At 40.5% G+C, this 23,744-nt stretch overlaps 1 protein-coding gene across 3 annotated transcripts in view; it reads left to right on the forward strand.

Moving 5' to 3' along the window:
* Positions 1 to 23,744, forward strand: part of mid1 (midline 1) — a 41,197-nt gene extending 17,453 nt beyond the window's left edge. Inside the window, exons 4-13 of one of the 3 annotated variants that reach the window (XM_086220557.1) lie at positions 5,547 to 6,268; positions 8,691 to 8,750; positions 14,865 to 14,960; positions 15,537 to 15,644; positions 18,402 to 18,550; positions 18,629 to 18,756; positions 19,359 to 19,502; positions 20,970 to 21,131; positions 21,217 to 21,424; positions 21,501 to 23,742. In XM_086220557.1, coding sequence (XP_086076683.1) covers positions 5,603 to 6,268; positions 8,691 to 8,750; positions 14,865 to 14,960; positions 15,537 to 15,644; positions 18,402 to 18,550; positions 18,629 to 18,756; positions 19,359 to 19,502; positions 20,970 to 21,131; positions 21,217 to 21,424; positions 21,501 to 21,849 — 2,070 coding nt within the window. In that variant the 5' untranslated portion in view covers positions 5,547 to 5,602 and the 3' untranslated portion in view covers positions 21,850 to 23,742. Of the gene's footprint in view, positions 1 to 5,546; positions 6,269 to 8,690; positions 8,751 to 14,864; positions 14,961 to 15,536; positions 15,645 to 18,401; positions 18,551 to 18,628; positions 18,757 to 19,358; positions 19,503 to 20,969; positions 21,132 to 21,216; positions 21,425 to 21,500 lie in introns of all 3 variants that reach the window. The other 2 variants (XM_086220559.1, XM_086220558.1) reach the window with 2 other exon arrangements.

Raw genomic sequence — 23,744 nt, forward strand, 5'->3', positions numbered from 1 at the left:
GGTAAACTTCCCATATGTGTGGACCACAGCTGTAGTTTATATGTCAGCCACATGGTAGCACTGTTTGACTGTTCTCCACAAAAGTCTCTGGTTGCAAATTACCTTTTCAGTATCAGGTAAAAAGGATAAACACCCTTCTTCTTTTCTTTTTTTTTTAACAGAATGCATAATTCTTGATATTACTGAGTCCAGTGAAAGATTTCCTCTGTCTGGATGTCAAAGCGACATGCTGCAGCTGCTTGTATTGAAAGTCACATTTTGCACAATGAGTGTGTTTTTCCCCGCCGGTTGCCACCTGTTCAGCCTGAGAGGAAATGAGAGTTTAGCACAAGGTTTGAGCAGAGTGACCTGAACAGCACAAACAAGATGAATACAGACAAAAAAGAAGTAGAGGAAGAACTTGTTTAACTGTGCTTAAGAGATCAATTCAACCATGAAGAACCTCATTATACAGACAACAACATTTTATGAGATAGACCTTTACAATGATTTAATTTACAACATGTTTATTATTATGGCTGTAGTTTTCAGCTGTCTTTAAATTTACTATGTTATATTGATATTTTGAGAGGTGATTCTATTTTTCAATATAATGAATTCCAGTGCACCCACCAGTATCACATACCAAACATAACAGCAGGATTACAAACTGAAAAAAATGAGATGAGCTATGTTAACATAGAACGTGACACACACAGGTGTAATTAATAACCTTAATTATGTCGAAGTTACATTGAGGCAGCCAGAGCATTGATATTGTGCTCTCTGACTTGCTAGAATGATTGTGACACACGAAATAGGACAGGGCCAAAATTGCTTCCATCAATTACAGCTTTGTTTACCTGCCACGAGCTGACAGAATGGCTGCTGCTGTGGACAATTGTACAGGTGTACCACGCCAGTCAGTCTTCAGCTTGAGTCTTCATTTTAACTTTCTGCTCAGCCAACCAGGAAGATTTATTTTTAATTTGTTTGTTTATTTAACCGGGTCAAAGGTCGGCCATGTCCCAGATTTAACCAGCTGGTTAGCTGCATCTCATTGGGTTGGAAATGAATCCGCTGGAAAATATGATCTCAAATATTACAATTCAGACAGAGATATGAAGAATAAAACATTGCCGCACTGAAAGCAGTCCTTTGACAGTGTCTGTTTTACTGTTAGTGCATTTCATTAGAATCCAAGAGTGAAGTTTTCACAGCACAAGAAAATAGTTTTGGCATGATTGAAGACAAACAGGTTCAGAAGTAGAGACAAGAAGTATTTAAAAGGGGCTGTGACCTTGAAATACAGAAAAAGAAATGAAATAGTTGACTAACTACTGACAAACATGAAAGGAATGATTGTATTACATTCACTGGTGAGTGCACAACAAAAACAAAAGATCAGTTTTTAGTTCAGTAGCTGAAATGTTTAGGTGTATAATTACCTCGTCTCTATAATCAGTGACAGAATGGCAAGGAGCAGGGTGTGTGAGGCTAATCTCAATAATGTGTGCAGCTGCAGATCAGGTAGATTTGTCCATCTAATCAGCTGGCTTGTGCCGGCATAGCTGTAAATCACATTAGGCCTGAGTGGGCTGCTGCTGAGCATGGCTGCTTTAGGGAGCAGCAACAGGCCACACATTGGTCACAGTTACGCCAGCAATACAGGATTACAGATAATTATGTTAGGTGTCTTCCCTAGGAAAGAAGACAAAGAGCAATTATACTCTTTCAGCCACTGAATACATGGTGCAGTGCCATCATTAAGTGATAAAAGACCATAACCAAAAGGATTAGAAAGTGCTTGAGCGAGAAATAGTCTTCCTATCTTTGACACTGTAGTCGTTCCATCTCTAAATGACCCATTACTTCCTAATCAAATGAAATAAGTTCATCTTCTGACAGAAACCCACGCAATTACATTAAGTGCATGTGTGAGACATCTCACACCTGTCATATCTGCTCATGCCTGACATTTACCTTCCTGACTCATTGTTTTCCTCGGATTCACCTTAAATACATTACAAGCAGAAGCTTTGACCCCAGAATAATAAAAAAAAAGATTTCTGTAAATGGTCTTTCAGACTGTTTGCTTGGCTTGGCTGATCATCATTGGTTATAGTTTTACACACCAGGAACTTGATATTATCCAGGATTTTGTAACATTTTAAAACCACATTTAGTTCATGCACTCATTGGAACAACTCATCATTGTATTATTGGTCCTCTTCCTCATCTTGAAAGATCACTTAAAGCTTTTGCTTGGAATATTTGCCTCCATCTTATGCCAGTGACAGTTATTAGAAGCAACTCTTCCCAGGTGCTTACGTTGCTACGCTTAAGTTGTCAGCGTCACACAACCCGCACAAAATTACTTGCTTTATTATCTCAAATTGAATTTTTCAGTCTGATAACATTTAGACTGTTGAGAAGTGATGGGAAAAAGAAAATTATTCATTTTTTAGTTAAGGGAGTGCTAACCACAGGTAGCTGGCTTGACCATCCTGAAACACACGGGAGTAATTGTTCTGGCCATTCTCCAGTCCAAATGGAGCAGGTACAGATTCTACCATTTCAAGTGCCTGGAGGACAAAAAAGACCTGCTGCAAATAAAAATCTCAGGTAAATCTCAGGTGTGCAGGCTCAGTAAGCATCGTCCAGTGGGTGTGAGAATGTCACACTGGCACGAGCCAACGACCATTGTGAGAACTCGTACGACGAGAGCTTAAATGTAAGACGTGTTAATTTATATGAAATGCGATGCTTTAAAACTTCTAAATGCAGCAGCATAATGTCCTGCGACACAAACTTTTTTTCTAAACACATCTCTGTTATATTCAGATGTCTTCTATGGTTCTCACTGATTACATGATCAGATATTATCTCTATCTCTGGACACATAGAAGAATGCCCGTGAGGCCATTGCATTCCCTTGTGCGTCTCCCAGCAATGTAACTCACACCCACTGCACCCACTGAACTTCAGCATGTCTTTAATATTTACCGTGTGTGTGTTGTGTGTTGTGTGTGCATGTGTGTCTCACTCTGGGGACTCCTTTGAATGACAGGAGGATTGAAACAGAGCGTAGCGGGGGGAAGGTGTCTGGAGATAGAGGCACATGGTTAGCAGATGGTACCTCAGTGATTCCCACATGAGGGCCGACTGGGATGCCGCAGCTGATGCCATGTTGTGTCTGTCTTTATTTATGTCTGTCAAAGAGGAGACTTCAGCTTTCTGGAAGTTAATAGGAATGTTGTGAGTCAGTGTTTGGAGTATAACATTTGTCAGATCTTATTCCACATCACCTTGTTTGTAGGTTGCCATACTTCTGTCCCACTTTCTAGATGAGTCCTGCTGCCTCTGTGGCTCCCTCACTGTTGTCTTCAGCTTTTTACTTTAAATCCCTGGTGGAATCACCAAGACAAGAAAGGTACCAATCCTGGTATTGTTGTGCTAGGGGCAGGGGATGGACACGCACACACGCATGCATGCACTCACACTCTCTCACAAACATGTATCCACACACGCACGCACGCACACACACACACACACACACACACACACACACACACACACACACACACACACACACAGGCAAACTTGAAACTGATCCTGATGCTTTGAGTCTCTGAATGGGATGGGCTGACACAAACCTGCCTGTGAGGACATGGGCTGGGTCTTTGCACAATCCTGCGCCTACGCTTATAAGCTGATTTTAACCCCCCCTCCCTCCCCTCTCCCTCCCTCCTCTCTCTCACTCTTCTCCCAGTACTGGCCAGCACTCCAGCTGTAGGTGGAGCTGGCTTTCCTGGAATTGTCGGGCAACTTTTCCTGTTGTGCTTGCTAACTCTTACTCAATCTCTTGTCCAGCCCTGCAGCAGGACTAACAGCCATCGGGATGCCCCATCTTTACAGCATGCTGCGGTCTACGGCTTGTGCTGTCACGATTATATTTTCATGATTCAGGTCAAAGGTTTTCCTTTCGCAGAAATGTCTCGGCAGCGCAAAGCAGGGCGAAATCCATCGGTGGGTATGAATGGAGGAGCTTTCAAGAGTGTGTAATGTGCTTGGTGCTGTAACGCAGTTTGCAGTGGCTAAGAACTACACTGTCACTTTACATGCTTTTTGTAACTTGAGGGTGTTTTTGTATACATGGACAATGACACGGGATTAGTCTGCATTGTCTTTGTCACACAAAGCACTTTCTTTAGTTTGTATTTAGAACAGCCTGCATGAACCTGTTTGACAAGACCTGTGCAAATGCAATAACTGCTATGTTGTAGCAGATGTTCAGTAAAAACTGTCGAACAAGCTAAAGAATTTGATGTGTATTTTTCTGCAAAGATGACCTCTAAGCAGCCGAATTACCAGTATTTTTCCATATGACTTGAATGTTTTCTCTGTGCTGAGAGACTTCATTTTTAATGCTCATGACTGAGTGGATTGCATCGTGGTTTGAACCTCAGTAATAATTGAAGACACCTGAGCATTTGTCTGTAAAGAGGAGAATAGCATAGCAACAAAGGCCCACAGATGCATCCCAGTCACCAGAGACAAGTGTAACAATTGCCTCTTGTCTGGCACAGTACAGCAGGATGGGTGGATGTCTTAAGATCTGAACAGAATTGAAAGCCAGGTCTGTAGCTCGGGGGGTAATTGCTGCATCTCCACAACTTCAAACAGCTACTTGTACCCGACTATCCCGCTGATGAGCTTTTTACCTTCCTCACACATAATGAGTGGAGGTAGAAAGTTTGCGCATACACACAGAGACGCTGTGAGCACAGTGTGTCCACTCACAGCTGGGGTGTCGGCCTGGCCTGGAACAAAGGCTCAGTGTCTGTGATAGTGTGGAGCCCCAGCCATCAGCAAGCAGGCCAATAGACTTCTGCTTGGCTGAGCTGTCAGTCCTCACTGGCCTTCTGGCTCACAGATACAGTAGAGAGTTGAATGCATGGGGGTCAGGCGAGAATTCTCTTTTTGCCAAATTAAAAATGAGTAACTCCTGCACTTTCTCATTTGTAAATTCAGCCAAACAGCATTCTGATACATGTCAAATAAGGAGACAAGTGTTTTTATTGGAGTATTCTCAATATTTCCTGTTTCATTTGCACAGTTTGTTCCTTTTTTAGCATTACGTCATTTACAGATGTCTATCCCTTTTACATAAATGAGGGTTGCGTTATGTTTTGCTTACTTTCAGCTCAACTAAAGCACAGTTGTAGTCTGGATGTGCATGCTTACCTCTTCCAAAATATATTCATATTAACATTAAAACTTAACAAATTGCAGCCCGCAGAATCAAGCTGAAAACTGCCATCCTGATGAAGGGAGGGTTGGTTGCAGGTCTGTGGTTTCATGCTGCAATAGTATTGATCTACAGTACCTGCCCCTAATACATTGTCAGCTGAAAGTAATTACATGAGGGCAGATATACTAAATGTATATCGCTTTTTTTACTCATCAAGTGTAACCCTGAAAATGTTGAAAGGCTGCTTGTGTCAAAGAATTTTGTGGATTTGTAGCTCTCCACATTTCTAATTTTGTCTGTGTCATCTCTACAGATAGCTGATCAGCTTCCCTGGATTTCGCTGACAACCCCTCTTCGTTTTGCCTGAAGATGGAAACACTGGAGTCAGAGCTGACATGCCCAATTTGTCTGGAGCTCTTTGAGGACCCACTGCTCTTGCCTTGCGCTCACAGCCTTTGTTTCAACTGTGCCCATCGTATCCTGGCCTCACATTGCGCCCCCAGCGAGTCGATTCAATCCATCCGCGCCTTTCAGTGCCCCACCTGTCGCTATGTCATCACCCTCAACCAGAGAGGCCTAGAGGGACTCAAGCGCAACGTAACTCTGCAGAACATCATCGATCGCTATCAGAAGGCTTCTCTAAGTGGACCTAACTCTCCCAACGAGACTCGGCGTGAGCGAGCCGTACCCGACAGCAGAGCCATGACGTCTCCTGGTGACAGAGTCCAGTGTCAGTTCTGCGAGCAGGACCCTCCACAGGATGCAGTGAAGACCTGCGTCACCTGTGAGGTGTCGTATTGTGATGAGTGTCTGAAGGCCACTCACCCTAACAAGAAGCCTTTCACGGGCCATCGTCTAATTGAACCATTGCTGGACTCCCATCTGCGTGGGCTCATGTGTGTGGAGCACGAGGATGAGAAGGTCAACATGTACTGTGTGACAGATGAGCAGTTGATCTGCGCCTTGTGCAAGCTGGTCGGCCGACATCGGGACCACCAAGTGGCTGCCCTGGGTGACAGATACGAAAAACTGAAGGTAAGAAATGATCTACTGCTGGCGGAATGCACGGAGATCTAGATGTACCCAGCTTATCTGATATGCATTCACCTAAAAACCTCATCCCTCCGTGCACTCGATCACATTATGACAGGTGCACAGGCTGCTGAGAAAGATTAGTAACATATTAAGTAAGATAGATAAATTCGAATATCACATAACTGTGATTTTTGACAACATAATGTCAAAATTACATTAGGAGTAAACTTAGTATAATTATCATCGATGCAAATCTCTCTTGATTTTTACTGTGTTGTTTAGCTGAACCAGTTGTATTCCTGGAACGTTCTGTGACAGAATAATTATCAAAATAATGCACCACATCAACCTCTTAATTAATGCAATAATTTCATGGAAATTTAAGATGCATTCATGAAACGCTGCTTATTGCAACAGAGTAAATTTAAGGTAAAGAAATCATTACTCATTTGGAAATTTACTTTGCAAATAGTATAAACTTCCCGTGATAACCACGAGAAAATGAACTCCTTCATTCAGTGACTGATCGCAGTTGTTTAGGTGTCTTTTTATAGAATCCCTGGTAACAATTAAAGAAAGAACAGTAACCAAAAAAAAGCTCTCTATTTCTTGGATAGTGGTAGGTTAATACAAAGAATAAAAAGCTAGTTCGATGATGTCATAACATTACTGTTCACATTAGCTTGGTTGCTAGCATGGGGCACTTGTCGTAGTGGCACATCTTAATATAAGCTAGAACGATCCTGAAATATCAAGATCATAAATTAATGTGCTGCAGAATGGCAGGGTCAGCATCTACCAACGTTTCTGATTAAACTAACAGATCTGAAGTGGCCATGGCAGCCGTCTCCAATTCTCGATTCAAGCTAACTACTTCTGCTGCGTACCGGTGGTCATTTCATGTTCGGGTGACCTATTTTTGTCTGATGTTCTGTAGCAGCACCCCCCACATATAATAACATTGAACTTTACTGGTCAATCCTGTTAGTGGCGGGAAGCATTGGGTCATAGTATAATGAAAAATCTTGTCAATGACAAAAAGAAATTCTGCTGAGAGGCAAAACATAGTGCTGAGTCAGAGCAACTGCAGGATGTAGAGGGTATATGGTCACTGTGAAGCGACTGGGTGAAATTGTCTGTTACAGAACCTTGATAACAAAATGTTGGTAACATTTAGGATAATCTAAATCTACAGCTCAACACAGGTCTGTTTGTTATTTATTCATTTTACTGCATAAACTTTTACAAATTATTTACTTCTAATTCACTCATGAATGAGGCTTTAAATGATGCTGTTCGCTGCAGAATGTGAAAAGGTGATTCTGTACGCTGTCCGATGTAGATGTGTGTCAGTAGTATGTGAAGGCTGTTAGATTAAAATAGAGAGTTCAAATTTGTCCTTTTAAAGCATAATTTCATCCAAATAGTGTGAATACTCTTTGGGAAGTGAGCTCGTAGAGATGTTTTTTTCCCCTCTGCATTACTTCTTTGTGCCTCCAAAATGCAGGAACCAGCATTTTAAAGAACCTAATGGTGACTTATGGCAAGGGACAGCTACAGGAACAAAAGAACCGCAAAACTGCCCAAAAATCTCCCTTTACAAACAGTCAAGCACATTTTCCAGTATAAAATGCATCTTATTTATCCATCAGTAATGCTCAGTAATCTAGAAACACTTTGATTTATGCTAAAATCAAAGTGTAACACGTCTTTTTTTTGGTGCTACCATGAATGAGCACTAGTGACTTGGTTCAACTGAATGTGCCAGCCAGTCATGCTTGGTGCAATCATTGAGAAGCAGCTGTTTGAGTGTGTTTGATTTTAGCTCAAATCAATGTGTTTCTGGATTATTTGGCATACTGCTGGATAACAAAAATGTGGATTTTACCTGACAGTGCACAAGAGAGTTTGTGAGGTTTTGCTGTTATTAGCATCATGCGCAATTACCCTCAAGCTAAATATATATTCAGCTGGCTCTTTATGCATTCTGGACTCACAAAGAAGTAATGCAAGTGGGGAAAAAAACATCTACATGAGCTCCAGACACCTCTTTGTGAGTACTTGAAAAGGCAAATGACACTTAAACACATTTCAGGCAGTCTCTTAAAGTGTTTTAATTCAGGCTAGGTCTTTCACTTCAGCTAAAGTTAGCTTAAGTGCATCCTGAAGTGCATGCTGAGAATGGCATACACTGCATGAAATTTAAATGAGGGTCCGTCTTTTTCTCATCAACACTCGCAATATTTAATGCATGACACACAGAAGGGAGGGGGGTTACCCTATCACAAGTTTCCCCCCTTTGCACCAGTTCCTCTCTTCCACATTGCTTGGTCACAGTGGGATGAAGTAATCCTTTGGCTAGATAGATACAAGGATCCGCCTTAACCTGTCTGCTTTGTTTGATCATGCTGTCATTGTGCAGAAATCTCCTGGCCGCTTTCTCTGTGTGGGGCGTGATCATCCACACCAGGAGGCAGACCAGGTGATCCGCATCCTTCTCTCACATTCAGAGATAGGCTTGTTTGATGAAACAACCTAAACCTGAATGTCACTTACCAAGGGCTAAGATATTCTTTAACAGTCAACGCATACGTATGTCTGGTGAAATGTGGTAGCTTTACAGTGGAATATAAATCCATTTTACATGTGTGTATTGTTGACCACATCTTACATGCAGGTCGTTGCATTATTAGAAGCCTGGAATGACAGAAGACACAGCATTTCCCACCTTAATGAAGAAAAAGATTGTTTTGTCTCATGGCAAGCTGAGCAGAAACCAGCTGGCACACAGCTGAGCCTCCTCAGAGTTGCTGGTGTCTCTAAACACATATGTCAGACATTTCCACACAAATGGATATGATGACTCTATAAAGGCGAGTGTGTGCCTGCACCATTGTTTCTTTAGGCTCTTTTTGCATATTATTTTTTTGATTCTATTCAGTTATGATATTAGCAACTACCCACCAGCACATGTCCTGAGTAGAGGAACTCTGTGGCCATACAGGAATAACACATAAACAAACAAAACATTCTCAGCAACATTATTAGGTTTATTAGGGATGATCAATGGTCATTGTTATCAGCAGATGTTGTCACTTTTCTTAAAAAAATCAATAGCAGTTTGATGGCTTTTATTTAAATCTAAGTTATGTTCTGCTTAAGTCTCTTCTTCTTTGCTCATCAACAGTGATGAGGAAACGGCAATAAAAATACAGTAGGGTTTATAGGGTTTTCCAAATATTTTGGAAATAAAGAAAACTTTACTTTATCAAATGCACATAATTATGTAGCACCTTAGTAGGTGCAAAATGCACTATCTGCCAGAATCACATGTAAACATCAGTTTATTGCTTATGTGCAAAAAGTCTGATATCGTGTATCCATGGCAATTCTTCGTTTGTGAAGAATTGAACTCCCTGGCCTAACAATGCAGTGCTCTTGGCAACAATTAGTGTTGTTTTGGTTTAGAAAACTTGTTTTTATTGTCATGCACTTCACAACAGCTTCTTTAAATAAAATTCCTTCTCAGAAAATAATTTTCCACTCTGTACCAATACAGTTAAGATCAGGTCAGGGTTAGTCACAAAAGCACACACACAAAAAAACAACAACATTGGTTTGAGGGTTGTGAAGTGTATAGATGGGGTTATGAACAGGACTTTGCTGGAGCCTGTCCCAGCTGATGTTGGCCGAGAGGCAGGGTGCAGGTACAGTACTGGATGGGTCACCGGTCCATCGCAGGGCCAACACATAGAGACAGACAACCATTCACACTCACAGTCACACCTACGGTCAATTTAGAGTATCAATCAGCCTCGTCCCCTCTTGATGTCTTTGGACTGTGGGAGGAAGCCGGAGAACCAGAACCCACGCAGGTGCACAGAGAGAACATGCAAATTCCACACAGAAAAGCCTCAAACAGGGGCTCAAACCCGGAACCTTCTTACTGTGAGGCAACAGTGCTAACCACTGCTCCTCTGTTCGAGTTAAATGGCTTTAAAATTAAGGAGATACTAATAATGATAATTTCAATACATTTTATTTATAAGCACCTTTCAAAACACAACTTAGGACACTTAACAAATCAAGAAAACAGCTACACGATAGCTTCAGATTTATCCTGGTTGAGTTTTACGTAGGGGGTCATCTAAGCATTGATATCATTGTAGCAGTGTGTCAGGTTGGATGGTGGTAGGGTGTCAGAGCGCTTGCTGTATATGTAAAGTTGTGTACCATCAGCAGTAGTGGTGAAAGCTTAGACCATGTTTGGGACTTATTTGTCCAAGAAGGAGAGAGTAGAATGTGAGTAGCAGTGGACCAAAAACTGAACCTTGTGGGGCACCATGCAAAAGGGAGCATGTTGGAGGTCTGAAACTGCCAAACCATCATAATGGAGAGTTTCTAACCTGTTCAGTTGAAGAGGTGATGACATGCTGTGTCAAATGTAGTACTGAGATCTAACAGGATGAGTATGTTGACAAAGCTGGATTCTGCAGCCATACAGTAAGCAGGCCCTTTATTTCCTTGATGACGGCTGTCTCAGTACTTTGCTTTTTCCTGTACTCTGACTTTAACTCCTTCCATGAACTTAACTACATGTACATGTGAATGGAAGTCAGATCATTGTGCTAAACAGTATATACAGTTTATTCAGTGTTGATGGTAGAGACAGACAGACAGGCCTTGGGGGAGAGAGGAGACAACATGTTGCAGGAGTCCAGGCTGGATTTAATCCCATGCTGCGATGTTGCACAACACAGACCACCAACCACTGGACCATAGAGCTACTCGACACTCCCAATAGTGAAACACTCACATCTGTGGCACAAATAATAATCTTTGAATATGATTATTTCAGTGGGCCTTCTTAAAGTATATTAAAGAATGTATTGATGTATCAACTGATATCGTAGCTACATACTTGAATACATATACTTCGAATCATAAAATAATTAACTAGAATATTCCTAAGTGTATAAGTATGGGTAGGCACCTGGGATACTGTAAACTCTGGTGAATGTTTGCAGGGCTATGGCTATCTTAAAGAGATCAACATTTCACTCAGTTTTTTTATGGTGCAGATCCCTCTGTGTAAGACCGAAAAGAATTAATAAATGACATACTGTCAACCTTGAAAGTCCCTGTCTGACCCAGATGAATAAAGCAGAGAAAAAGAGATGGTGAAAGTATGTAATTTAGTATTTAAGTGAGGCCAGGGCTATCTGTCCTACACTATAACAATTCCACTTTATATTCTGCTATAATTTAATTCTGAGGTGGAACATTATGAAACTGTATCCGTCAGCAGATTAATAATGGGCCGAAATGAGAAGTTTTGTCGGCAGCATATTCAACATTGAAACTAAAACCTGCATTTTGTGTTTGTTGACTCGCAACTTTTACCCTCTCTTTGATTTTTACTAATTTAATAAAAGTAGAAAAACTGCAAATCTCAAAAATAAGATAAGAGATACACCTCCACATGTATTAAGATACACATACTTGGCCCTGTGTACAAAATCATGTGTCTCACATGTTTTTACAGTAAAAACATCTAATTAAACTCCTTAAAATGCCACTTCCCTTGTTAAAAATTCCAGATGAGGGTGTCTACTGAATAGCCAGTTTGGTTCCCTCCAGCTTGGTTGGGCATCCCTCCTGCATAACTGGCCCTGTTTAAAAAGTGGGAAGCTGGCTGAGAGCATGTGTCCCAGTCACTGCGCCAGTGCTCAGTCTGGTCGGTCAGTTGAGACACTTGGAACTGGGGGAATAGCGGGATTGTCCCACGGGATATATCCTACTGGTAAAACTTATCACCGTCAAGTAAAAAGATGTTGTGAACAGCTCAAATGTGAAAAAAACATTTGTGATATCACAAATCCTGCTCTCGAAATCAGATTTTTGTCAAACAGAGAGAAAATGTGCACTTTCCTGTTAACACAGACTTCAAGTCTAAGTTCTCTGCATCTTTTTACACAGTGAAGTGCAAACATTCAAGGAAGAAGGCCAACAACACATTTCTACCCCCCCCAACTGTCCCAGTGCACCATGTCAGCACTGGGGCATTGAAACCAAGGCAGCTAACTGGAATTCAGCTTCATTTACTACTTGTATTAGGGTAACATGTGACTATGTGACATGTAACTAATGCCCTCTCTTGTGCTCTCCTAGGGACTTCTGTTGTTGTTCTTTTAAATCGTGCATGTTTTATTTTATTTATTTATCTATTTTAAACCGTTGTATGGCGACCTTGAGTGCCTTGAAAGGCGCCTTATAAATAAAATGTATTATTATTATTATTATTATCTGTACTAGACAGTTCTACTTGGATTATTTGTAGACTGGCTGTGCGGTTCAGTGAAAGCTTAAAAATCCCTCCATCAAACTTTGACTTGATTGGATTTGTGGCGCTCCAAACATAAAACATCAGACTTTTTTCACGTGTTGACGCAGGATCAAATTCCAGGTCGTGACAGAGACCTGTCAGGATGGAGAGAGGAAGGAAGAGAAACTGGCCAAAGCAAAGGTGTGGGACCAGAAGCTTTCACATACAAAAGGAAACCACTATTCTTTCCTCTCATCCGGTTTAGATGAGTTTAGGAAAGAGAACTCCGTTAGAAAGGACTGTCTAAACACAAAAAGAGGATTAATTTAGCAGAAGGCATATTTTAGACACATTGAGAAAATTAAGAAGAAATGCGTTCACTGTCTCTTCTCTCTTTCTCTATTAATTTTCCTTTCCTTTCTGTTTGCCTTTATTAATATGAAACTTGTACAAACTTCAAAATTGCACAGAGACCTTTAAGCATACATATTTGCTATTTTCAACATCAAATGGATTATTATGTTCTATGCTTCTTTCATTTTTGAACTCACCTCACCTTTACCTGAACCTCAGCATTTGAAATTGCTTTCATCCTCTGCTTCTTCTATGTAAATAAATCATATTTATAAAAGTGGTAAAGTAAAGCTGCAGCTATTTTAGAACACAGTGATGCACACACACCTTATGAAAGCACAAGGTGAATATGAAATATGCTCTGCGGGTCTCTCATTCTTACCTGTTTGGTCTGGTTTTTTTGTTTGTTTGTTTGCTTTTCTTTTGATCAAAGGAAATTAGAATTGATGTTCAAAATATAGTTTTACATTTTTGAAATGACCATATTTCAAATTGTCAGCATCCACTAAAACCTGTATTCCGCAGCCTCCATTGCAGATAAAAACATCGAATTTAAAAAAGCCTCTTTGCCGAACTGTTCATTAAATGTATTTTTTCTAAATCGATGAAAAAGAACTAAAGGGAACATGTTGCTTTAGTTTTTATGTCATTGCAGTGGCTTTCTTTAACATTGAGGATACTTGTATTTAAAGCCCTTATTTTTAAAGCTCTTATTAGGGCCTGAGCCAGAAGGTACTTCTGGCGAAGACCCTATTATGTTTGTTTTTCAGATTGCTTTTCATCTCAAATAACATGACTTAACACCGGTTTGTTAACTACCCTTAAATGAACCGCAAAAATGACATTGAGGCAGATTTTATAGTTATTTAGCAAAGATTTGGACCAAACTACAACCACATATGGGAGGTAAGCATCCTCTGTAAACAGATTTTTTTCATATTTTTTCACTTTCAATTAAGGGATCCTTTTATGTGATATTTATTTTATATTTCATGTTGTTTTATATATATATATTTATTCCGTTTTTCTTACTGTCAATTTGATCCTCTTCATCTGTCACTCTTTTTAATCTCCTCATGTTTTTTAATGTTTATCTTCTTAATACCTGTCTTTAATACTGTTTTCTGGTGAGGCTCTCTGAGCTGTATTTCATGTAAGGAATGGTACTAGATAATGAAAAGCGTATAATTATCGTTATCAGGATTGATTTTATTATGATCTATAATGCAATCTTATTATTGGTAGAATAACTCATATGCTACATCAGCTTTACCATCTTGAATTTAAACACATTAACAACCCACCCAGACTTGTCTTCAATCAAGCCTGATGCTTCACAGGCTCATTATAGAAGTCAGTTTTTGTTTTTATTACATTTGGATATTTAATAATAGTTTTCTTTTTTCCTATTTTATCTAATCACAACGAAAAGACTCATTACCAAATCAGAAGAGAATCATAATTTTTCAGTGAATTAAAACATCATTTGCGTAATGGCTTGTAAATCAAGAATTTAAGAATGTTATATTACAGAAGACATTTCGTGGGACCGCATTATGGCGTCATTATGTTACCCAATTACAGTGAGAGATTAAGTTTGAAACATAAGCCTTTGATCTGAGTCAGTGATTAACACAGTCAGGGTTTAGTTGTCCAAATCACTGGCAGATGCTCTGCTAAGCTCCACGGCCTCAGCAGACAGTCTGATGCGATCTTTGGCACACAGCAACGACCGCGGGCTCCAGACTTATCACAAACCAAATGTGGCCACTCATATCCAGAAGCGACGTTGTGTGTCTTCTCCTGCTTGATGTTCGCTCTCTCCCAAGATGTATTTAACTGTTAACAGTTTTATGGTGAGGGGTGATGGTGGTGGTGGTGTGTAATGAAATATTCCCTTTGAATTTTGTTTTTCAGCAAGCCCTGGATTCCAACCTCAGCAATCTAATTAAGAGGACCAGTGAGTTGGAAACTCTGATGGGCAAACTAATCCAAACCTGCCAACACATGGAGGTGAGGTTGTTTATCTGTTCCCGTTCAGGTGGGAGCGCTCAGCCTCGGTGGCATTTCATGGGCAATAACTCATTAAATTATTAACACAGTGATGAATTACTGACTGCAAGTGGCTTTACATCATGTCAACATTAAGCTCTCATTAGTTGAGAAATCAATGATTTTTGTAAAGTTCTAACAAGCTGACACCCTCCAGGGTACAACAGATCTGAATACATTGATCTTGTTACTTCTCTAAATACAAACAAATGTTATATATTTACATTCATGCGTATTTTGTGAATTATTTCATCCATGTTTCACATATAATTTGTAAAAGCCACCAAACAGACCAACTTTGACCAAGGGCATCTAATTGTTACTCTGTCCCACCTGACATATCTCAGTTGTACTCTAATGCGGTTTTCCTCTCCTGCGGGACTTATATAGGATTAATTATACTGTCTGTAATTCATGTTGGTGCAGTTTTAATAAATTAACCTGCATTTGTGGAACAAAAACATTTTGGCAAAGCAAATGAATCAGAGGACATGTCAGTTATCGCCTGTTACTTATCTCTGCATATGTCCTGTCTAGATAAACGCATCAAGACAAGAGAACAAGCTGCTGGAGGAGTGTGACCTGCTGATTAACATCATACAGCAGAGAAGACAAATCATAGCAACCAAGATAAAGGAGGGAAAGGTATTGTTTATCACCTTTTATATCTTGATAACCTTAATGGCCCCATGCAGCAGACAAGCTAGTTTACAGCTCACTACTGTCCTCATTACAATGCAGCAATAACATATCACCGTGCTTGGTAGAAACCTTGTTATACATTGCCAGTGTCTTTTGCAGATGAAACTGACAGCTATAGCCCTTTTGGTCTGATATGTGTAGCGGGGTTGCGGTGGCTAATATTCACAGATTTTAGACAGATAAAGTGATACTTCACCTCAAAAGTGTATTTTGCCTTTTCAAGTACACTCAAATAAGTGTCTTGAGTTCATGAAGATGTTTTTTTTTTGTTTTTTGTTTTTTTTTTCCGATGCTGCATCACATCTTTGGGAGTCCAGAATACATAAAATAACAGCCATGTATAATTAGCTTAAAGCTAGTGAGCTGACAGCTAATAGCATTTATAGTAACAAAACAGCAAAACTGTTCAAAAACCTCAATTTACAGACTCTCAAGCACATCGTCAGGTATAATTCATGTCGTCTTTAATCAGCCATATGCTCAGTAACCCACAAACGCTTGGAGTTAAAACCAACAATAACACCTCTGTTTCAAGGCTGCCATGAATGAACAGGGGCAAGCGCGAAACAGTTGGTTCAAGTGAATGTGGCAACTTTCCAAGATAGATGGATAGACTGAACATTATTGATCCTCAGGGAAATTGCGTGGTGTTATTAGTTTTTTTTGTAGCTCTGAACATGAATTTTGCTGTTGTTAGCTGCCAGTTGCCATTAGCTTTAAGCTAAAGATACATCGCTGGCTCTTTTGCATTCTGGAGTCTCAAAGAAGTGACGCAGGAGGGAAAAACATAATTGGGAACTTAAAACACCTATTTATTAGAATTTGAAAGGTCAAATATATTTTTGCTGGAAGTATCACTCTAAACCAGTTGGTCAGCTATACTCCTCTCAGTCTCAACCACCACTGTGTAGTGCATCCATTACCTTGTTTTTATTTTTGGTTTCTGGTATTTGGTCTTTGGTTCTTCTAACCTACTTGTACTATAATCGTGCAGGATTGTTATTAAGGAAGGCACACCATGAGGCCCCGGGGGGTTCTTTGGTCTTCCATGCACATGCTTCTCCCATTATATATTGTTTGGATAGATTTTTTTTATGCTAAATTAAATAAAATATGAAAAGAAAAGAATGCTTTCTCAGGTCCGTCTGGAAGACAAACAGAAAACTTTTAAAATGATTGCACTCTGAGAGGTTATTGTCCATTTTACACAGCGGCACACTTATTTCTCATAGACTTGAATGTTTCAAACTCAAAAAATATTCCGTTCTTGCCACCCAGCGCAAATGTCCTCTCAGTTGCATCATTATATATCTTTGTTATGTTAATTATGATAAGAGTATTAGCATTACCACATTAAGAGAATTTGGAATGAAGCACAGACTTTTATTTTGAAGGTTAAAATGGTCACCATCCACTAGCCGAGAGTATAACAGTGCCCTTATCTGAGGAAATTGTTACTGAACCACATATTCCTCAGTTCAGCTTTGTCAGACACAGACCTCAGTGGACTGCTGAGGTGGAATAAATGAAAGTTTTACTACTGAGCTCATATAGTAGTTTTATTGTTACATGCAATTGTTTATATTAACCATGAAAACCAAAGATCAGAATCAGAGAGTCAAGCTGCTGAGTTTATTGCTTTTTTTTATTCTCTGGTGGTTCCCACTATAAATATTTCCAGTATAGAGCCCATACAACAAATGTAAAAGTGCCATGCCCCTGGAGTAGTTTCCTTCATTTCCCCTGTTAGAAGGTGTTATGCCATCTTCAGTGTCAGACGAAGATGTGTCGTGCTTCCTGTGATTGCCCTCTCAGGAGGACTCTCTCTCGCCCTCTGTTCTGGTGTTGCTATCAGCCGGTAAGCCAATGAGGCACAGTGTTGGGAGGAATTGTTCCTAACTCATACATATGTATATCTGCTCTAATGCAGTTAGTGCCATTGTTGCATAGCAACCAAATAACTTGTTTCATTATACAATCAATCAGGGAACAGACAGCAGGAAAGCATCAGTTTAGACACCTTGACTGAGTGAGTCAAGTCAAGTCAAGTCAGTTTTATTTGTATTGCACCAAATCACAACAGAAGTTATCTCATGACACTTTACATTTAGAGCAGGTCCAGTACCACACTCCTTCAATGAATTTACACCCAACAATTCTCCATCAGCAGCACATCCTGCAACAGCGGCGATAGAAACCTTCCTTTTAACAGGCAGGAACGTCGAGCAGATCCAGGCTCAGTGGGGACGGACATCTGCTTTGACCGGTTGGGGGGGAAAGCGAGCAGGAGAGCGGGGCAGAGAGGGACAGATCATGGAGGAAGACAGATATACTGAAGGAAAGAGGGGCAGAGATAAAGAGAGAGAAGAACGAAAAGAGACTGATGGAAGGATGGGGACAGGAGCAGGTGGTGCTACGGGTGGCAGCTTGAGCCTCTTCAGGTCTGCAGCCTCCTCCAGCAGCACAGTGAGGCCCCCTCATGCCACCATGCTGCACAGCTTGAAGCCCAGAACCTTGAGAATATTAAACATCCAACAAATCAAATTGTCAATGGTGAAAATCAGATTTGTCTTTGATTTTATCTTTTAACTTTTCACAGGTAAAATCAAATCCAACATCTGGCTGGTTGGTGCCTCCCAGGCTCCACTGTTAGGTCTTATTTACTGAGCTATTAATCATCATGTCCTGTGTTGGTTCCAGTCTGTGCGACTGAGGAAACTGGCCCAGCAGATAGCCAGCTGCAAACAGTGCATCGAGAGATCCTCCTCTCTCATCACTCAGGCGGACCAAACCCTCAAAGAGACGGACCACGCTCGCTTTCTACAGACAGCTAAGAGCATCTGTGAGAGGTAACGCCACAGTGCCAGTCAAAACATGTGAACAAATGCATAATTGCCATCACCTCATAATGTACTTCTGTGTTACAGAGTCTCTATGGCAACAGCCTCCTCTCAAATCCTGTTACCTGAAATAAACCTGAATGACACCTTCGATACTTTTGCTCTGGACTTCTCAAGAGAGAAGAAAATGCTTGAAAGCTTGGATTACCTCACAGGTGAGTGCAGGCTTAAATAGATGAAGTAAAAAAAAAAAATATATACACATTTAATTGTCAGGCAGGAAGATTTTGTGAAGAGTAATTTTCGGACTTAATATGTGGTGCCAAACTAGTTTTCTTTCACTCTGTTATTCTTAAGAAATTTCAGGTGATTTGTTAGGCTTCTTTATCCAAACAGCATGCTTTTATTACCTTTAAATAGGTTTAGAAAATTAATTTGGCATTTGCAGAAGAGACAGAATTGAATTCATTTATATTTCACCTACGTTTAAATGGTAAAAAAAAAAAAAAAAAAAAAATCTCCCAAGTGTTGCCGTAGATAAAGTGTATTTTCTACAAAATGCTTTATGCTCAGTGCCTGTCGTGCAGAGTGAATTTACCTCAGCATGGGATTCTAACGGCAATAGCTGGAGGATCTGCAGCCTATCTTAATTACACTTGTCAAACTAAAGAAAGACACAAAGGATGATGCTAATTACCATCTCTGGTCTCCTGCAACAAATTGTGGGTTTTTTGTTTTTCCATTCTTATGTTGTGCAGAATGGAGTCGACTCGGCTGTAAATATTGCCTTTGAACAACATTTGTCTTTTGTTTGCAGCACCGAGTCCACCAGTAATCCGCGAGGAATTATGCACAGCTTCATATGACACAATTACAGTTCACTGGACGTCGGATGATGAGTTCTCAGTTGTATCATATGAACTTCAGTATGCCATCTTCACGAGCCAGTGTAATGTTGTCAGTAAGTCTGCTGTGGAGGGAAACATGACAATTGAGGGGTTTGAAAAGGATCTCTGTGTTTAGATAGTTTTTGGGGGGATGTGTTTTATTCAAACATATTATTGTAGTGCAGCAGCAGCCAAGGAGAAATCAATGAGATGTTGGCAAAATATACTGTCATTCTTGAATTGTTTAGGAGGAAATAAACAGCTCCGACTAGACTTACATCCAGATACACATCACGGGCTCCGTATTATCTGGTTTGACATGAGCAACAGACTGAGCTGATTGCTCTAATAAGTTCACAACATGCTTGATTAGGCAGGTAATCAGGACCCAGCACTCAAGAATACGTGGTTGGGTAGTAATGTGATATGAAGGAGGATTTGGGCCTTTTGATCAATATTGAGCAAGTCGCTCAATGCTGCACCCAGGAAATGGGGGCAACTTTTTGTGTTAAAGTCCAGCCACTAAAAGAGTGGGGGGGGGGGGGGGGGGCACTGACACATTGTTGTTGTCAGAATCCTCCCGAGAAAGCCGTGTGTTCAACTGTGAAATCTCACGTGCTTATTCCGCGGATGGTTTCCCATCACCCCGCTGGTCTTGTCCGTCTCTTATATTTCACTTTAGAAGAGAAAAAATCATGATCAGAGGGGTAAACCAGGGAGTGTTGAGTTCTCACCACCGCTGGACTACAAACACACAAGCATTCTTCCTCGGTGGGCGTCAGATCACAGTAACGCCACCAGAGCTCCGTGACCTCATAGACGATTCAGACCGGCTCAAACAAATAAAGACGGACATCAAATTCAAACACCTTATCCACATCGAAATCAGCTAAATATTCATGCGTGTCTGTCGGCTCAGATACGTTTCAGCGTGACTCTCTCCTGTAAACATGTCAAAACATGAGCCCTCACCACACGGCTAGAGAGAGTGATGGGGAAACTCACCGTGACTGAAGGATCCTCTTTGATGTTTGATATCAGACATGGAAAATAACAGACTAGGCTGTCCCACAGTAAAAAAATAATCACAGCTGATGGACCTGGAAGCAGTTGTGCCACATTATGATACAGCTATTTTACAGTCGCTGGTCAATATTGGAGCAGTTTTTTGATCAATGAGGAAGGCAAATATGGCCTGTTTGAAAAATACCAACATTTTCATCACACTGGATTTAAATGCTGCTTGTACAAGTTATACTCTGGCTGTTTGATTTATTTTGTATTATTATTATTTTAATACGATTTTATTCAAGTTTCCACGTGCATTAAAGACATTCACGACTAACGATCCAGGTAAACGATACTTTCAAAACGAATCAGAAGTTCCAAACAGTAGCAAAACAGAAAGGAATATATACATGGCTGGATATCTGCATATGTACATAAATGGGACACGACAGTAAAACATAAACACTAACCTTTTTCATCCAGCGGCCCCAACAGAAGCCATTGTCATGAGTTGCTTTCTGTCTGAACTGTAGGTTTGTGTAACTCTGCTGACAGCTGGATGATCGTCCCCAATATCAAACAGAACCACTACACCGTTCACGGGCTCCAGTGTGGCACCAAGTACATTTTCATTGTAAAGGCCATAAACCAGGCTGGAAACCGCAGCAGCGAACCAGGAAAACTGAAAACTAACAGTATGTCAACTTCAGCTACTGCACAGAATCTCGTCAGTTTTTCCAAACAGTCATTATAAGAAGTTTGTGTCTGTCTGTCTTCAAGGTCAGCCATTCAAGCTGGACCCAAAGTCTGCTCACAGGAAGTTGAGGGTGTCCCACGATAACCTGACGGTGGAGCGGGATGAGACGTCGTCCAAGAAGAGTCACAGTCAGGACCGCTTCGCCAGCCACAGCAGCTACGGTGTCACGGGAAACGTCTATATTGACAGTGGCCGTCATTACTGGGAGGCTCTGATAGGAGGAAGCACATGGTAAAAACACTTCAACCTCGGTTCAGATTTACTTTGCTCCAACTGTATTCATGATGTTTTCTTTCTTTACATGGAGGTTTGCGGTGGGGATTGCCTACAAGTCGGCACCAAAACATGAATGGGTTGGCAAAAACTCCTCCTCCTGGGTTCTATCTCGCTGTAACAACTCCTGGGTTGTTCGGCACAACAGTAAGGAGATACCCATCGAGCCCTCGCCACACCTGCGGCGTCTCGGGGTTCTGTTGGACTACGACTCTGGATACCTGTCTTTCTACGACGCCGTCAGCTCTCAGCACTTGTACACCTTTGACATCACCTTTGCTCAACCCGTCTGCCCTGTGTTTAACGTGTGGAACAGATGTGTGACCGTTCTCACCGGTCTCCCTATTCCAGACCACTTAGAGGGAACAGAGTACCCCAACTGACAAAACATGCCAAGCTGGATTTTTGTCATGCAACCCCCCAAAGAGACCAGAGCGCCTGCACCTGGGCCTCTTTGACTCTGATGACCACGTTTGCTGGCCAAAAAAAAAAGAGAAAAAGAGATGCAATTAATAGCTCAGGCGAGCATTTCCAAACAAGCCTATTTTGAAATTAATTTTTGTAAGTATGTTTGGAATTTGTTTGTCGATAAATGTCTTTGCTTTGCACATTTTCAGCTATCATAAATTTTAAATTGTAGGGATGTTTTAGATCGATTTTTTTTTCTTTTTTTAGATTTTGGATTTGTTATGTTTTTTCTATTCATGTGTTGTAAAAAAACAAAAACAAATAACGACTGGAATAATTTTGTGATTCTAATGTTGCTGGAGCGTTGTATTATATGACATTTTAATGTTTCTGAAAGAGTTTTAGCACTTTGTGAAGACTGTCACTCTAAAATGCATTTCACTTGTACCATAATGCAATGCAAATCCCCGTTTTCTCTTTTTTTTCTTTTTTTTTTAAGGAAAAGCGTCCAACGCAAATGATCAGATAACGATCATCTCACGAATGCTGCATACCAGTTTTGAGGGGGAAAAAATTGGCATGTTGGCATCAATAACTTCATCACAATTTTCCTTTTTTAGTTCCTCTGTGGCAACGTGTAATCAAAGTGACTTCATTTGATAATCAGTCTGACTTGTTCGGGGGTAAATGATGCTACAAATGAGTCTCATTAAGATGATAATATAATAATTGTTTACTATAATAACATGTCATCTCTCATTAAAGCTTGAACAAACCCCCACACCACCGCAGTGAAAAGGAAACACCAAACAACAACAACAACAAAAAAACGGCAGAGTGTGTGTTGTGTGTGTGTTGTGTGTTGCTCTGCGGGGACTCCTTCAGACCCACACTGAGCCGAAATATAACTTCTGACAAGATTTGCTCTGACGTCCCTTTTTGTACTGGTGTAACGTGGCCTGAATTCTGCTGCGTCTCTTTTCAACTAAAGTAGACAAGAGCAAGGCAATAAATAAAATGAACTCCGTGTGACCTCTTCACGAGACGCCCCGCCGACATGCCTGCCACCAGGACTTTGGATTAGAAGATGTTGGGTTTTTTTTTGTATATAAACAAATACTGGAGGCCATTTGGGAAAATACAATAATGGGTACACATAATTCTGTTAGCTTTTTACTTGAACAATTGAAAATAACCTTTTCAAAAATGGAAGGGAGAGGGTCAAACCTACCAAACAGCCTCCCATGTATGTATAAAATCCACAAGTTAAATGTAGGTACAGCAGAATGCTGAAGGAACGTTTGGTTATTTTGGGTGACAGAAGACACAAAATCTACTGACACCCCAGGGTCCTTGACCTCATCACCTATTTTATTCTAATCACATAATCTGATTTGTATTAATGAAATGCAACAACACTACTCCCTCTTACTCAGGAGGGAGTTCTTGAATTAAATAAATAAAACAATGAAGGTCTTGAAAATATTATGTGTCCGTCCTGATAAATGTCCCATTTTCCGCCACAGCACAGCCTTTAGTTGATCCCAAACATACAGTTTGATCGAGAATTTCTATTGGATTATATTTTAATTTAAAAAAAAACAAAACATGTTTTGACTGTTTCACTATATTTTTAGATTAATATTCCACTCTGGTGGTTGACAAACTGACCTACTGTGCAACATCTTGGGGTGTGGTTTAATGCTTTCTTTAGTTATGTAAAACAAACTGCAATAAAAGGCACTTTTTCCTTTTTCTCAGTGCAGTTGTATCCATTGTTACTTGACAAATGGGCCTTCAACAGGCAAGCTGCACTCACACATACCAGGTATTTATTATGCATGTCTTCTACTTCATGTAAGATTTGGAA

The sequence above is a fragment of the Aulostomus chinensis genome, chromosome 12, assembly GCF_037954235.1.
Source record: "Aulostomus chinensis isolate RoL2024-O1b breed Wild chromosome 12, RoL_Achi_v1.0, whole genome shotgun sequence".
In the NCBI taxonomy this organism is placed as follows: domain Eukaryota; kingdom Metazoa; phylum Chordata; class Actinopteri; order Syngnathiformes; family Aulostomidae; genus Aulostomus; species Aulostomus chinensis.